The 12,134-nt window shown below is 39.2% G+C and overlaps 7 protein-coding genes across 10 annotated transcripts in view; 2 read left to right on the top strand and 5 right to left on the bottom strand.

The window, feature by feature from the left end:
* Nucleotides 1-6,896, top strand: part of apt (apontic) — a 40,542-nt gene extending 33,646 nt beyond the window's left edge. For all 3 annotated transcript variants that reach the window (XM_017074049.4, XM_017074052.4, XM_017074050.4), the window contains exons 2-5: nt 4,234-4,339; nt 4,410-4,670; nt 4,776-5,022; nt 5,088-6,896. In XM_017074049.4, the coding sequence (XP_016929538.2) occupies nt 4,234-4,339; nt 4,410-4,670; nt 4,776-5,022; nt 5,088-5,907 (1,434 nt within the window). In that variant the 3' untranslated portion in view covers nt 5,908-6,896. The remainder of the gene's footprint in view (nt 1-4,233; nt 4,340-4,409; nt 4,671-4,775; nt 5,023-5,087) is intronic.
* A 57-nt stretch (nt 6,897-6,953) lies between these two features.
* Nucleotides 6,954-7,370, bottom strand: LOC108009586 (uncharacterized). The gene is made up of 3 exons (XM_070994583.1): nt 7,271-7,370; nt 7,149-7,212; nt 6,954-7,091 (listed from the first exon to the last, which is right to left on the bottom strand). The coding sequence occupies exons 1-3, from the start codon at nt 7,339-7,341 to the stop codon at nt 6,957-6,959; spliced, it is 270 nt and encodes an 89-aa protein (XP_070850684.1). The 5' UTR covers nt 7,342-7,370; the 3' UTR covers nt 6,954-6,956.
* Nucleotides 7,371-7,483: 113 nt separating this feature from the next.
* On the bottom strand, nt 7,484-8,139 carry LOC108009584 (uncharacterized). Of its 2 annotated transcripts, none has more exons than XM_017074055.4 (3): nt 7,868-8,139; nt 7,746-7,812; nt 7,484-7,690 (listed from the first exon to the last, which is right to left on the bottom strand). In XM_017074055.4, the coding sequence occupies exons 1-3, from the start codon at nt 8,053-8,055 to the stop codon at nt 7,484-7,486; spliced, it is 462 nt and encodes a 153-aa protein (XP_016929544.2). In that variant the 5' UTR covers nt 8,056-8,139. The 2 variants fall into 2 exon arrangements, with proteins under 2 accessions (XP_016929544.2, XP_016929543.2); XM_017074054.4 differs by having other exon boundaries at nt 7,746-7,821; nt 7,868-8,138.
* A 291-nt stretch (nt 8,140-8,430) lies between these two features.
* Nucleotides 8,431-8,681, bottom strand: IM18 (Immune induced molecule 18). The gene has a single exon (XM_017072707.4). The coding sequence runs from the start codon at nt 8,679-8,681 to the stop codon at nt 8,469-8,471; it is 213 nt and encodes a 70-aa protein (XP_016928196.1). The 3' UTR covers nt 8,431-8,468.
* A 104-nt stretch (nt 8,682-8,785) lies between these two features.
* LOC108008802 (uncharacterized) lies at nt 8,786-9,329 on the bottom strand. Its single transcript, XM_017072706.4, has 3 exons — nt 9,184-9,329; nt 9,060-9,129; nt 8,786-9,007 (listed from the first exon to the last, which is right to left on the bottom strand). Exons 1-3 carry the CDS (start codon nt 9,240-9,242, stop codon nt 8,786-8,788), a joined length of 351 nt encoding a protein of 116 aa, XP_016928195.2. The 5' UTR covers nt 9,243-9,329.
* Nucleotides 9,330-9,634: 305 nt separating this feature from the next.
* LOC108008956 (uncharacterized) lies at nt 9,635-10,180 on the bottom strand. Its single transcript, XM_017072867.3, has 3 exons — nt 10,030-10,180; nt 9,907-9,979; nt 9,635-9,848 (listed from the first exon to the last, which is right to left on the bottom strand). Exons 1-3 carry the CDS (start codon nt 10,098-10,100, stop codon nt 9,657-9,659), a joined length of 336 nt encoding a protein of 111 aa, XP_016928356.2. The 5' UTR covers nt 10,101-10,180; the 3' UTR covers nt 9,635-9,656.
* A 248-nt stretch (nt 10,181-10,428) lies between these two features.
* Eglp1 (Entomoglyceroporin 1) lies at nt 10,429-12,050 on the top strand. The gene is made up of 3 exons (XM_017074174.4): nt 10,429-10,660; nt 10,717-11,119; nt 11,805-12,050. Exons 1-3 carry the CDS (start codon nt 10,533-10,535, stop codon nt 11,997-11,999), a joined length of 726 nt encoding a protein of 241 aa, XP_016929663.2. The 5' UTR covers nt 10,429-10,532; the 3' UTR covers nt 12,000-12,050.
* Nucleotides 12,051-12,134: the final 84 nt, after the last annotated feature.

Below are 12,134 nucleotides of genomic sequence, written 5' to 3'. Positions count from 1 at the left end.
TGAAAAACTAAAGTCATTACTTTACATTCCAATAAAATTTCTGTATTATTAAAACATTATTCTGAGAAACCTATATTATTTTATTTAAAATTTTGTGAGCAAACTTTTTTCCCAGTGCAGCTCTCTCCCCGTTTATTTTTGGGTGTAGGCCAGGCCCGCAGTAGACAAAGCCACATTTGACAAAGAAAAATCTTATAGTTTTTTTTACCCCAGCTAGTTACAATTGTAAGTAGCACACAAACACTCGCACAGCACAACTAAATATTTTGCTGACAACTGCGCAGGCGCGCGTGTGCGTCATGAAATTAGTTTATTTGTTTGCATAAATGTGCCAAAGTCTGTGTGTGTAATTTTTGTGTGCAGCAAATTTCTAATAAATTTGTTGTTTCGGCACCCGTGTCATGCACACCTGGAGCATAATTCGCCCTCAGTCGATCCAAACTTAACTGAACTGAACTGAACTGAACCGAGCCATGAGTCAATTTCCGTCAGCTGCGCCGCAGCTGAACAGCATTTAAAGGAGAAACTTTGCCGCCACCCAAACTACCGATTCTTGCAAAAAAGTAATTTACACAAATTAAGATAAATACCATAAAATGTGGCTAGGAATTATTGGACTTATATCTACAGCTTTTAGCTGTAGAGCATCCTAACTGAACTATCTTATATTAACTTGGCTATGATTAAATAAACATAGTTTTTTCCCAGAATAAAAAACTCACATCGGATATGGAAGTTTCTTGGTTTCCTGATTAAATTAGCATGATAAAGCAATATCACTATTTTTAAATCTTAGTCAACAAACTCATTGAACTGACGCAAAATGGGTCTCTTAGTTTTTAGCTTTCTATGGAAATTACTTTGGCAGTCCCCAGAGAGAGGCTAAGCCGATAAAAATTTAACTCTCACATTTCCAAGAACTAAATAGTACGTTCCAAAAATATGGATTATTTTCTCAAACTTGTTTTAAAGAAGAATTTTTTTTAACAGACCCCCTTTCCCTGGGGTATTACGAGAAAATTGTTAAACCTATGGGAGCAGCCACTTAGGCCTGGAACTTCTCCACACAGCGTTAGAACAATAAACAGGGCACAACAAATTCTTTTCTTTGATTTTTTCTTATTCTTTCCCTGATTTAAGCACCGCAACACACATTCAAATCAATGAATGCCTGCCACTTGAGGCGAAAGACCCAAAAAAAAAAATAAAATCTTGCAGGATGGGGAGCTCTTTTTGGTCTCTTGAACGTTCGATGACATTTCGTTTTTAGTTTTCTCCATACAATTATTATAATACATAAATTTATGCTATACAAGGCTATACAAGCAGCAGAAGCAGAAGCAGAAGTAGGAAATTTGTAAAATCATTTCAAGTGCTTGAAAGTTTAACGATTCCAGGTTCAGAGATTCGGATCTAGACGGGGTCTGACCATAGCTGTACTCCACTATAAAAGTAATAATAATGTGTGTGCTCCACTTATATCATAACCCATTCCCATTCCCATTCCCATTTACTTTGAACTATAACGTATAACGCTGCTTTAACTTGATGACAAAGATAGTTCAGATACTAAGGCATGCCGCAGAATACGTTCGTTAATTTGCGGTAATTACCCACACAGACGCCTGCCGGGGCATTGGATTTCGTTTCGGAATACGTACTTATGTACTATATATATATCGGACATGGTCTGGTCTGGTCTGGTCTATAACTATAAGTCTCCGGCGGCGGTGGGCAACAATGCCTTGCTTTATTTTAAGGCACAAGGTTGACTTTTGTTGCTCCGTTTCGCTCTGTGTGTAGGTTCACAATTGTTAAGTTCGAGTAGAGCATGTAGATCTAGTAATTATTTTTCGTTTTTATATTAACAGGCCACAAAAAAATAGATAACAAACGGTCATAGACACACGCTCACAAACGTCCAAAATCTAAACCAGTTTGCTTATTTAATTTCAATGCTTAATTTTGAAGTCACATTGATTGGAGTGATTATTTTTATGAATGTGCGAGCACTCAGTGCCAAAAGTGGAGTGGCAGGAAAACAATTATATATATTTGATTTACGTAAAGACACTTTCCAAACCAAAATCGGCAAACATACGTCAATTGATCAGCATATTAATTGAGAGATCCTTTTTTACCCCGAAGCCAAAGCAAGTGATGATTTTAAATTGCGACATTTCAGAGATACATTTTGGATACAGAATTTCACAGTCTGCATCTTCTTCCAACTTCATCTTTGACTAACTTGGCTGAGCCTGAGCCCCACCCTTGCAAATAATCGGCACCAGACTCGAATTTAAATGATTCTGGCATTCTTTGTATGCACTGTCAAAAAATGTATCCTGTTTTCCTGAAATGTATTCTTTTGGTAATGTCGAAAAAATCAATGATTTTTTTTAGCGATTTATAAATTTAATAGTTTATCACTAGTCAAATAAACTGATAAATGAATGACAAAATTGATCATCGTATAACAAAATTTTTTGTTTCTGTGTACCATCCGAAAATAAAAGGTGCAACCACCCCGCAACTCATGACTAAAATTTAAACATTCCCATAATAGTCGACAGTAATAATTAATTGTTTGCTAATAAATATGAATTTATATATAGGAAGAGTACAAATAATAATAATAATAATAAGCGCACGCGCCGCGTTCATTCTCCAATGACTAAGTCTCCTTTCAGTCTTTGAGTATGCGATAAATACGAATGTACATAAATATCTAGATAAGTAAGACGTATGTACAAAGTACGCATATATATAAATTGTAAATCAGATACGGCATAAATATTGAACACATGGCGCAGTTTCTACAGCCAAGAGTTGTGGGTGTTCGATGGCCAGGAGGGGCCAGAAGAAGGCGAATCGAGCGAACGACTGAACAAAATTGGAATAAAATAAAGCACCATAAAACGTACTTAGGATTGACGATTGTGTTGGGGGAAGCGATCAATGAGAGAGTTTTTAGGGAGACGATACTTAACAAGTACAGTTGAGCTGTTTTTGAGGAGGGGAAAATAAAATTTTTGGCTTTCAGGCAAATAAAAATTATATTATTAGTCATATTACAATTTAGGGTCTTCCCGGCTTAGTAAACAGTTTATTTCGACATAGATGATATTTACAAGAATTTTTCTTTGACTTAATAAAGAATAACTCATGAGGGTGTTCTTAACCAGTGGTTACCAATGTCATTTTCTAAATTCGTTTGTGTGAGTAATTTAAGTGGTGATTACTCTTACTTACCAGAACTTGAGTGAAGAATACGTTGCATAAATAATATTCAGATATTTGTACTTGATCTCAGTTAGTGGTATAAACCAATGGTTAGCACTGTTCCTTACTAACCAGAACTTGACTGAAGAACATGTTGAATATTTGCATACTCAGATATATTTATATAGTACATTTGAATATACTTGATTAGATATAATTGGCTGTCAGTATGACTTTTGATCACCCCACTCGGCCGCACAAATACTCGGGTATTGAGTAAACACACAGATACTTTTTCGAACCAAACAAAATGTCGGCAGCTGCTTTTTGTGAGTTTTGTTAGCTTATAAATTAAAACGCGTTTCATGCCATTATTTGATTTTTTGGTTGTCTTTCTTTTTTCGTCTTGCGGGTGTTCAATTCATTCGATTGTTCGTATTCATATTCTTTTTAGCCCATTTCGTTACGCCTTATGGAAGCATTATATCCCCGATATCGCTCACACCTCCCCAACCTCCACCTCCATTCTCTCCCCAGTTCATCTGTCCGCCTGTCCGCTAATTGAAAATCAATTAATGTGACTGCATCTATATAGCTGCTCGGCAATATCAGCGGCAGTCATGTCAAAGTCAGATATCATCCAGGGTAGAATAATTCCACAGAAATAAAATAAAAGAAAAAGTTAAAGAAGCACTCTCGGCTCAGAATCAGAATCCTTTTGTTTTCACTGACAAACAAAAATTTAATTGATGTGCTTAATAACGAAAAACAAACTTCATTTTGTTTCGATTGTCTTCGATTTTGCCCGAATTCATCATCGTTCAGGTTCATTGGTTTTTGGAGTGCGTCCCAAAAGCACTTTCGTATGGTGAGGAATTTGGCACAAGTTTTGCATGCTCAAGTATTTGGGACTTGCGATTCAGATTGTGCCGGTTATTTGAGGCTTAATCAATGGCTGCTCATTACTGATGTCTGATTTCTTACCTCTCGCTACTCTTTTTTATTTTGCAGGTCAACAAACAGTATTCGGCCACCGATCTGGAGGCTTTTATGAAGATCGCCGCCAACTGGCAAAATTCCAACCACAACTTGCTGGAGGGCGTCGACTTGAAGACGGGTAAGTTAGGCAAATGGCTCTCTATATCTCTCTGCTTCGAGGCATTCTAAATTCGATGAAATACTTGCAGAAATGACACAGTACATGAACAGCCCCTCTATGAACATGTATAAGAAGAGGGAACGCACCCAAAACTGGAACCATCAGGAGAAGAAATACCTGCTCGATCTGTGCCGCAAGGATATGCGCATTATCGAGAACAAAAGATTAGATGCCGGTCTTACGGCTGTGAAGAACAAGGCCTGGAAGATCATACACCAGAAGTTCTCCAATCAATTTGGCACCGATCGCACCTGCAATCGCCTCAAGGAACAATGGCGACGCATGAAAGGTAGGTAGTCATTTAAAAGTTTATAGGAGTACTTCTTCTATAGTACTTTAGAAATATCTTAATATATTATATGGTTGTATCTAACATTTAAATCTTATCTTCCAGCCTGCACTCGCAATGAGATTCTGGACTACAACAATCGCTTGGCCAGGTTCGGAGCCGAGGTGGCTGATCGCAAGAAGCCATCGCCATTCACCTTCGAGGTGTGGGATTTCATGCAGGAGGCCAAGAAGGCTTGCAAATCGGAGGCCCTGGATGGCATCGACTACTCCAAAATACCGCTGGCTTTGGAGGAGGGTTTTGAGTATCGCGATGACTACAAATTCAATGCCGATGAGCACGATATGGATGAGTAAGTTTGATGGCTTGCTGTGAAAGCTTGACGAGATTTTCATTGAGATTTGTTTGTTTAAGCAGCAGCCGCACACCGCCGCAGGAGCTGTGCGACGTGGACATCAAGGAGGAGGAGAACAACGAGACCTTCAACGAGACCTTCAACACTCACCATCTCAACCAGAGCGACATTCATGGCGGTGGCGAGCGTCTGAGTGTGTCACCCAATCACAGCATCAGTCGCAATGGAATCCATGAGGCCGAGAGTCCTGCCACACTTTCCGCAGCCGGTGCCCTGGATGCGAGCGGTGCCTTCCTGCCCGGAGGAGCCGACATGTCCGGCTTCCAGGCCAACTTCAACATGAACAACATATCCGCCACGCTGGAGGCTCTGAATGCCCTGCGATCTGGCCAATTTCCCAGTGCAGCAGCAGCGGCAGCGGCTGCCATTCAGCAGCATCAGGCGCAGGCCCAAGTGGCCATGCATCACCAGCACAACAACAATAACAACAACAACGAGGACGACGAGGATGGCATGAAGCCGCTGGCCAAGAGGCAACGCACCAGCAGCGGCAGTGTCCTGGGCAGCGAGGACCAGCCGGCTATCCTGACCGCTTCAGTGCCAGCCTCCGCGGAATGCCAGGCCTTAGAGCGATCCGGCAGCAGCAGCAATGGAGTAGCCATCGCAGGAACAGCAGCCAGCTCCAGTGTCAACGGCAGCAACCAGAGCAACTTTGAGCTGCGCATGTTCATGGACATGCAGAACAAGGAGCACATGATGCGCATGAAGATCCTGGAGGTGCAGTTGCAGGCGGCCAAGCACAGTCGCGATCTGGTGGAGATCAACAAGACGCTGGCGCTGCAGAAGCTGCAGGAGCTGGCCAGCAAGCGACTGCCCAGTTAGGAGGCAGTGCGGCAGCAGCCCAAGGAGCAGCGGCAGCCCATCACCGTTTCATGTTACATTAGTTTATAGAATTAAAACCCATAGCCGTGGCCACGTTCGCAGGCAGAGAGCGTGGCTGGGGGATCGGCTAGAGTTAGCCTTAGAGTTAGACTTAAGTTGAAAGCAGGATCCACAGCTACAGACCCACACCAACACTCACACACACACACACACAGAGAGACATTCCTGGCATTGTTGATCAGTATTTGAAAGCTAGAAGCGAATCCCCCCCGACACCGACACACAGGACCCAAGAACAACCCAAGCGAGGAACAGGAGGCGCTCGGAAGTATGCCATAATCTTATGATGAATCGCCTACCTCACAAGCACACACACAAGATGCACACACACACTCAGATAGCAGACACACACAGATACACTCTCTTCTGGCCTAACCAGCACTTGACCAAGTCAAGTCAAGTTTAGTTAGTTAATAGTTTTAGTTCGTATGGGAAACACTCTCCAAGTTGCTCAACTACCACAAATGTATTGTACTTACGTTCTTGACTTCAGTTTACGTTCTGCTACCACCACTAACGATTTAAACACTTATGAAATGCACAAATGATTACTTTTCATAGCAGTAAGAGAAGAACTCTATTATATGTAAATGCATCATTACAATCGGCAGTCGTCTCTGATTTTGATTTTGATTTTTACTTGTACTTGTATTTATTTTTATCTTTGTATAGACTATGTTGATATATATACGACCGCTATATATGTTTGTTTAAATGCCATATTATTTGAAAGTTCTTTTAAATATCTTATTTTCCATTTGCGCTGCAAAAAACAAATTGTTACCATATATGATATATGTACCGTACGTATAAGCAAGCCTCCAATATGAAGAGGGGCTTCAGTTGTCGTAGAAGGCTTCTTTGTAAAGCGTGTAAATGAAAGATACAAATTATTTTAAATAAAATACAAACGAAAGAAAGAAACGAAATGGTTACGGTTTCTGCCACACTATTTAATTTCCATCATGGTTCTAATGTTTTGGATTTTTTTATGTATTCGAATTATCTTCTGTTTTAGATTTTTCCAACGATTGTATCTGTTGATCCACTTTAATGATCTTCGTCGTGACTTCGTTCTTCTGGCTGAGAATCTTTTCTCGCAGGGACTTCAGCTGCTCTCTTTGCTGGTTAAATGTGGGATGTTAGTAAAGTGTTTTATTTTTTATCTCCAGATCACAAACCAGTTTAAGGAAATGAATATTCTCCTCCGCTCTAGCCTTCTCATATAAATGCTTGGAAATGTTCCTAGATAAAGAGATTTTTAAACTGACTGCAATACAATTAGTATCAACATTTTACTCACTTATTGGACTGCGTGAATTGACATATCCTGGGTCGCAACAGTTGAATTATCTTTTCTACGACCTTAAGCATTATTTCTCACGGTATTGGACTGTCTGGATCTGTAGATATATAAAAAATTTTAAATTTTCTAAATGAATAATTTTAAGTATTTCAAAATGGATGAAAAGCTGTAGACAAACTTTTTACTGATAGCCTACTTATCTGAGATCTTTTATTCGTTCTCTTTTTCGAAGGTTTTATGAAATCTCTCTAACATATCCCTTAGAGCTTGCAATTCCTTCATAAGAAGCTCTTTATTTTTCTGTGACCGGCGACTTGTTTGCTTTTCCATTTGTTGGATCTCTTTTTCCAATTTCTCGATATCGTTGGTAATTTCTTGAATCCTGTTCTTTCTGATTTTCATAAATTGTTCTCTGCCCTATACGATGATCGTTTTTTAGATGATTAAAATGTTGATATTTTTGTATACACACAAGCCTAAGAAAATAGTTAAGTTCCTCTCCTCTGCCTTTTTCGTATAGTCTGTCGGAGTATTGCCGCCTGTGGGATCTTGAAAAAAATAAATAATGGACAAAATATGCAAATAAAAACTTACTTGAAAGGATATTTGTAAATGACATTTTTCGTGCTTAGAACGGAGTGGTCTCTAAAAACTAAGCCGTTCTTTTTGTGTAAGCTAATCCATATCTTCTTATGAGGCATACTTATATGAGAAGGTGCTTTCCGTGTATATAACAGTCTGGTACATGTTGTCGAGCTTATAATTCGCGCCATAGTAAACATTGTTTTTTAACTTCTGGAAACTTTAATACCTGTGTGGCAGGAACACATAATATGGGTATTTAAGTAAAATTTTGACAAGTGATCAAAAGCAGGTTTTTCAAAATTACTTAATAGCTTCTTTAAAATTTTTATCGAACGGTGTTAACTCGATATAGCGAATCTGTAGATGGGAAAATGTTTTCAAAAACGTCGGAGCCTTAGGAATTTGTTAAGCGTTTAATTACTATTAACCATTTTTTGTTTTGAAAAAAAACAAACAATTTATTCTTTGTTCGGTATCCCCCTTATCACGTCATGCTTTAAAAAGTGAACAAAATCAGATGTTCACATTCTCAGCCGGCTGCCTCTTATTGATAAGAAAATGTAAGTCCCCGATTCATACACGCTCGTTTTTATTGTTGCATTATTATCGTTTAAGCGTACATTGTATTGGAAGGTTGTCTTCTAACTGGTGCATCGTAGTAGAATGGTCGTTGTTGTGGAGGTGGTGGATGGAAGGGATTACCGGATCTTGATCCTGATCCCGGTCTCGATCCACTGTCACGAGATGGCGAGGCAGCGCCGGGAGTGGGCAGGCATGCCAGAAGACCCAAAATTAGTAGGCAGCACAGGGCAAACAGCTTCATGGTTGGCAATCTCAGATGTTTCTGAATACCAGTCTCCGGCGAAATGAGTGTTTTTATACCCGTACTATTGCCCCAGGGACCGGGAAGTACCCGAGGGGATTTTGCTATTCGCTAAAACCACCGACTTTGGGTGATTTCTTATCGCTTGGCGGGGAATTATGCGAGGTACCACGTGGCTGTTTGTTTTCCTTTTTCTCCAGATCGGAATTCACCTTCAAATCAAACTCCATGCCCCTTATGCAACGTGTTAGATCTGTTAGATTGGCCTCAACGCGTTTTTGCTGAAGTGAAAGCTCTAGAGATCGCATATCCAAGACTCCACGTTCCTGTGAGTACAGTTTAATGCTGATTACTTCATCCTGATAAGCAATATCTTACCGTTATCAGCTCCTCCAGTTTTAGCTGTTTCTCTATACGACCGTGATCTGGCAGGACAACTAGATAGCTCCTATTTGTTAACATTATTATGTTAGTATCCTAATCGGCACTTGATAATACTAACCTGATGGTGCAAGCTCGGAAGTGGTTCAATATGGTACGGATTATTGGATTTATATTCATGTTTCTTCGAATAAAAATGAAAACAGGCAATTTTGATTATCTAGAAAAATTTGAAAGTATTTCCAAAGTACAAATTTATTGAATTTTGAAGTAACTTTCATAATACAATGTTTAAATATATATGTAAATTCAAAGTAAGCCAGAAAGTATGCTATAAACGTGTGCTAACAAATGTAAAGTATCTTTAAAATTAATGTTACAATGTGCAGTAGCTGAGACCCAAACCTCTGCAAAACAGGGCCCAAACATAAGACTTTTAAATCGTGAAAGATGCCTAATGATCGATACGCATATAAGTTAGTCATCTAGTTCATCTAGTTCTAGGTCCTTGCGCTTGGAAGAGCTTTGAAAGACAAATGCCATTGTAACCGTTGCTTTAAATTAAATTAAATAGAACGTTACACATATTTATTTTTATTTATTCATTCTTAATTTCCGGAGGGCACCTTTTAGCTCTTTAAGGACTACCATAAGTTCGCCTTTCGCAGCTTGTGCCTCAGCTGACTTGGTTTTTTCAAGGGCTTTAATTTGCATCTCGAGGGACTCGATTTGTGCGGTTAGTTCCAAGATCTGCGCCTCTTTTCCTTTGTTTACTTGTAATAGTTTCTTTGAAAACACCATTATTAATTATTTTTAGGATAGGTAGTTACTTTAGGATACTTGCTACATGGTAAGGTTCGATTCCGCCACTGCCTTTGCCACCTTTATCAAAAAGATCACTGAAAGTTCGTCTTTTACTGTAATAATAAGGTGTTATAAGGGGAATTCACAGAGCCGAAAGACCCACTTTAAGCTGTTCCTAGCCAAGACATGCCTAGGCTGTAAAAATGATAAAACCTTATATGCCCTCCGGAACATATTACAAACTATGAACACGAAAAATTTTTAAATAACCGTATTTGGAATTCTTTTAAAACGTTTTTCTGGGGTAACTAGATTATTTATCACAGTCCATAAAGTGACGAAGCGAACCAGGAGAGTAAGGACAGAAATGTAAAAAACGGAGTGGAGGAAATGTAAAACATATAATGGTAGCAATTACATAAACTGTTTTTTTCCTGACCATTAAGGCTTTTTCTAATATTTTTTTATTTGTTGTTAGATTTTTTGGAAAAACCCGAATAGATCAAAGTAAACCTTACCTCTCTGGTTACCAGTTGAAGTAGTACACATTCACTTTAATACTCGTAGTCAACAGTATAAAAACTCACAATTACACAGGACCTTCTTGTTAGTTTTATTTCTCTTTTTAAATCGTCTGTGATACACAAATATAAGTGCAAGCTCACGATGATTTGGGACTTCTTTACCTTTATACGAGGTTTAAGTGAGTTTAGTGCTACCGCTTTGCTGATGCTCTTTGGTTGCATGGGTGATTCGATGAACCAGGGTGACGAAAACAAAAGTTTGGTGGCCAGGTGATACGTTCTTATTATATTGCTCAGGATTCTGAATTATAAATTTATTCCAATAGCGTTCACTACGGACTGGCTGTGATGGTGGTGATGCATGTGTTTGGCTTCGTTTCCGGAGCCCATGCAAATCCCTGCATCTCGATCTCGTGCTACTTAATGGGCTATATAGCCTCGGATTTGATGATGATGTATGTGGTCTGTCAGCTGGCTGGTGGATTTGCTGGCTACTTCCTTCTGCTCCAACTGTTACCCAAAGAAGTGGTGGATGCCAGCAAGCCGGCCGTTTGTCTTGTGGAACCGATGGCCAGTCTGACCCCCACCCAGATTGTCAGCATCGAGTGCCTGCTGACCGCGGTCTTCGTGCTCGGATGGTGTGCCCTGTGGGATGTGCGAAACGGACGATTCCTGGACTCGGTCACCATTCGAATGGGACTCCTGGTGATCGCCTGCAGTTTTGCTGGGGTAAGTTTGAAACCGGCACTATTTAAACATAGTTCTTTATGGGGCTTAAATACATCTTGGAAATATTATTGGGATAACTTTAAAAGCATACACTCGTTCCTTGAAGTTCAGTATCTTTGAGTCAACGGCAATTTTTTTTTAAATTTTTGGAAGATTATCAATTTAAAAAAAAAACATTTTCAAATATATTATATATTTACTAAATGAAAAAAATTAATATGACACCAAATGTTTTAAAACTAGGTCGAATATTCTTTTAGTGTTTTGTTTTTGTATGGAAAGCCATAATCTTTTAAAATCACTCTGAAGTGTGTCAAACTCAACTGGTGGTTTAAAGATTAGTAATCTTTCAGCATTTCTAACAATTCAAAACATTCCGCAATCGCAATTTATAATCGCAGGCCCATATCTCATGACGCTGAAATAATCAGCAACGGAAAAGACAATAAATTAAAAAGATGGAATTTTGATAGAAACTTTAGGTTTTCCCAGAGAATAAGAATATGTAGTTTTATGAATCTTAACAGGAATGACAAACTTAATTTTAAGATTGCAAATGCATCCAAAATAATTGATTTAAATTCTTTAAAGCAGCATATTTTTTTTAAAAATGACTGGAAAATCGAGAAAGTGTATTTGTAAGCAAGTGATATGAACATGACATGAACATTTTATCCTTTTCCAGGGCCAATTAACAGGAGCCTCAATGAACCCAGCCAAGACTCTAGTTCCGGCCATCTTTCACGGAAACCCGGACTCTGTTGTAATGCAGCTAACTGGCCAGATCTTGGCCGCCGTCATGGTCCCCTTTATCTGGAACAACGCGTTTACGCCACGTTATAGGCCCCTGGAAATACCCATTTGCACCGGTCTTAACTAGGGCTCTAAACCCCGTGTACACGAGTATGTGACAATAAACGTAAGCTCAAAATTTCTGGCTACTGTGTGGTTTATTTGATCAAGTGTATCAGCAATTAATTATTAACGATAAGCGTTCTGCGATGGCATAAAAGTA

Source organism: Drosophila suzukii, chromosome 2R (assembly GCF_043229965.1).
Source record: "Drosophila suzukii chromosome 2R, CBGP_Dsuzu_IsoJpt1.0, whole genome shotgun sequence".
Classification (NCBI taxonomy): domain Eukaryota; kingdom Metazoa; phylum Arthropoda; class Insecta; order Diptera; family Drosophilidae; genus Drosophila; species Drosophila suzukii.
This window is presented reverse-complemented; position numbering and strand designations above follow the sequence as displayed.

Bases quoted from the DNA above. Each gene is read 5' to 3' on its own strand.
- LOC108008802 (XM_017072706.4), bottom strand. From the start codon at position 9,242: ATGAATATAAATCCAATAATCCGTACCATATTGAACCACTTCCGAGCT. The intron at 9,130-9,183 runs GTTAGTATTATC...GTTAACAAATAG, and splicing joins TTCCGAGCTTGCACCATCAG to GAGCTATCTAGTTGTCCTGC. The intron at 9,008-9,059 runs GTAAGATATTGC...CTGTACTCACAG, and splicing joins AACTGGAGGAGCTGATAACG to GAACGTGGAGTCTTGGATAT.
- LOC108009584 (XM_017074054.4), bottom strand. From the start codon at position 8,055: ATGTTTACTATGGCGCGAATTATAAGCTCGACAACATGTACCAGACTG. The intron at 7,822-7,867 runs GTAAGTTTTTAT...ATTTTTTTCAAG, and splicing joins ATTTACAAATATCCTTTCAA to ATCCCACAGGCGGCAATACT. The intron at 7,691-7,745 runs GTGTGTATACAA...ATCATCGTATAG, and splicing joins TTAACTATTTTCTTAGGCTT to GGCAGAGAACAATTTATGAA.
- IM18 (XM_017072707.4), bottom strand. From the start codon at position 8,681: ATGAAGCTGTTTGCCCTGTGCTGCCTACTAATTTTGGGTCTTCTGGCA.
- LOC108008956 (XM_017072867.3), bottom strand. From the start codon at position 10,100: ATGTTCCGGAGGGCATATAAGGTTTTATCATTTTTACAGCCTAGGCAT. The intron at 9,980-10,029 runs GTGGGTCTTTCG...TTATTATTACAG, and splicing joins TTGGCTAGGAACAGCTTAAA to TAAAAGACGAACTTTCAGTG. The intron at 9,849-9,906 runs GCAAGTATCCTA...GTGTTTTCAAAG, and splicing joins GAATCGAACCTTACCATGTA to AAACTATTACAAGTAAACAA.
- Eglp1 (XM_017074174.4), top strand. From the start codon at position 10,533: ATGATTTGGGACTTCTTTACCTTTATACGAGGTTTAAGTGAGTTTAGT. The intron at 10,661-10,716 runs GTGATACGTTCT...TTATTCCAATAG, and splicing joins AACAAAAGTTTGGTGGCCAG to CGTTCACTACGGACTGGCTG. The intron at 11,120-11,804 runs GTAAGTTTGAAA...ATCCTTTTCCAG, and splicing joins TCGCCTGCAGTTTTGCTGGG to GGCCAATTAACAGGAGCCTC.
- LOC108009586 (XM_070994583.1), bottom strand. From the start codon at position 7,341: ATGCTTAAGGTCGTAGAAAAGATAATTCAACTGTTGCGACCCAGGATA. The intron at 7,213-7,270 runs GTGAGTAAAATG...CTCTTTATCTAG, and splicing joins CAATTCACGCAGTCCAATAA to GAACATTTCCAAGCATTTAT. The intron at 7,092-7,148 runs GTTTGTGATCTG...ACATTTAACCAG, and splicing joins ATATTCATTTCCTTAAACTG to CAAAGAGAGCAGCTGAAGTC.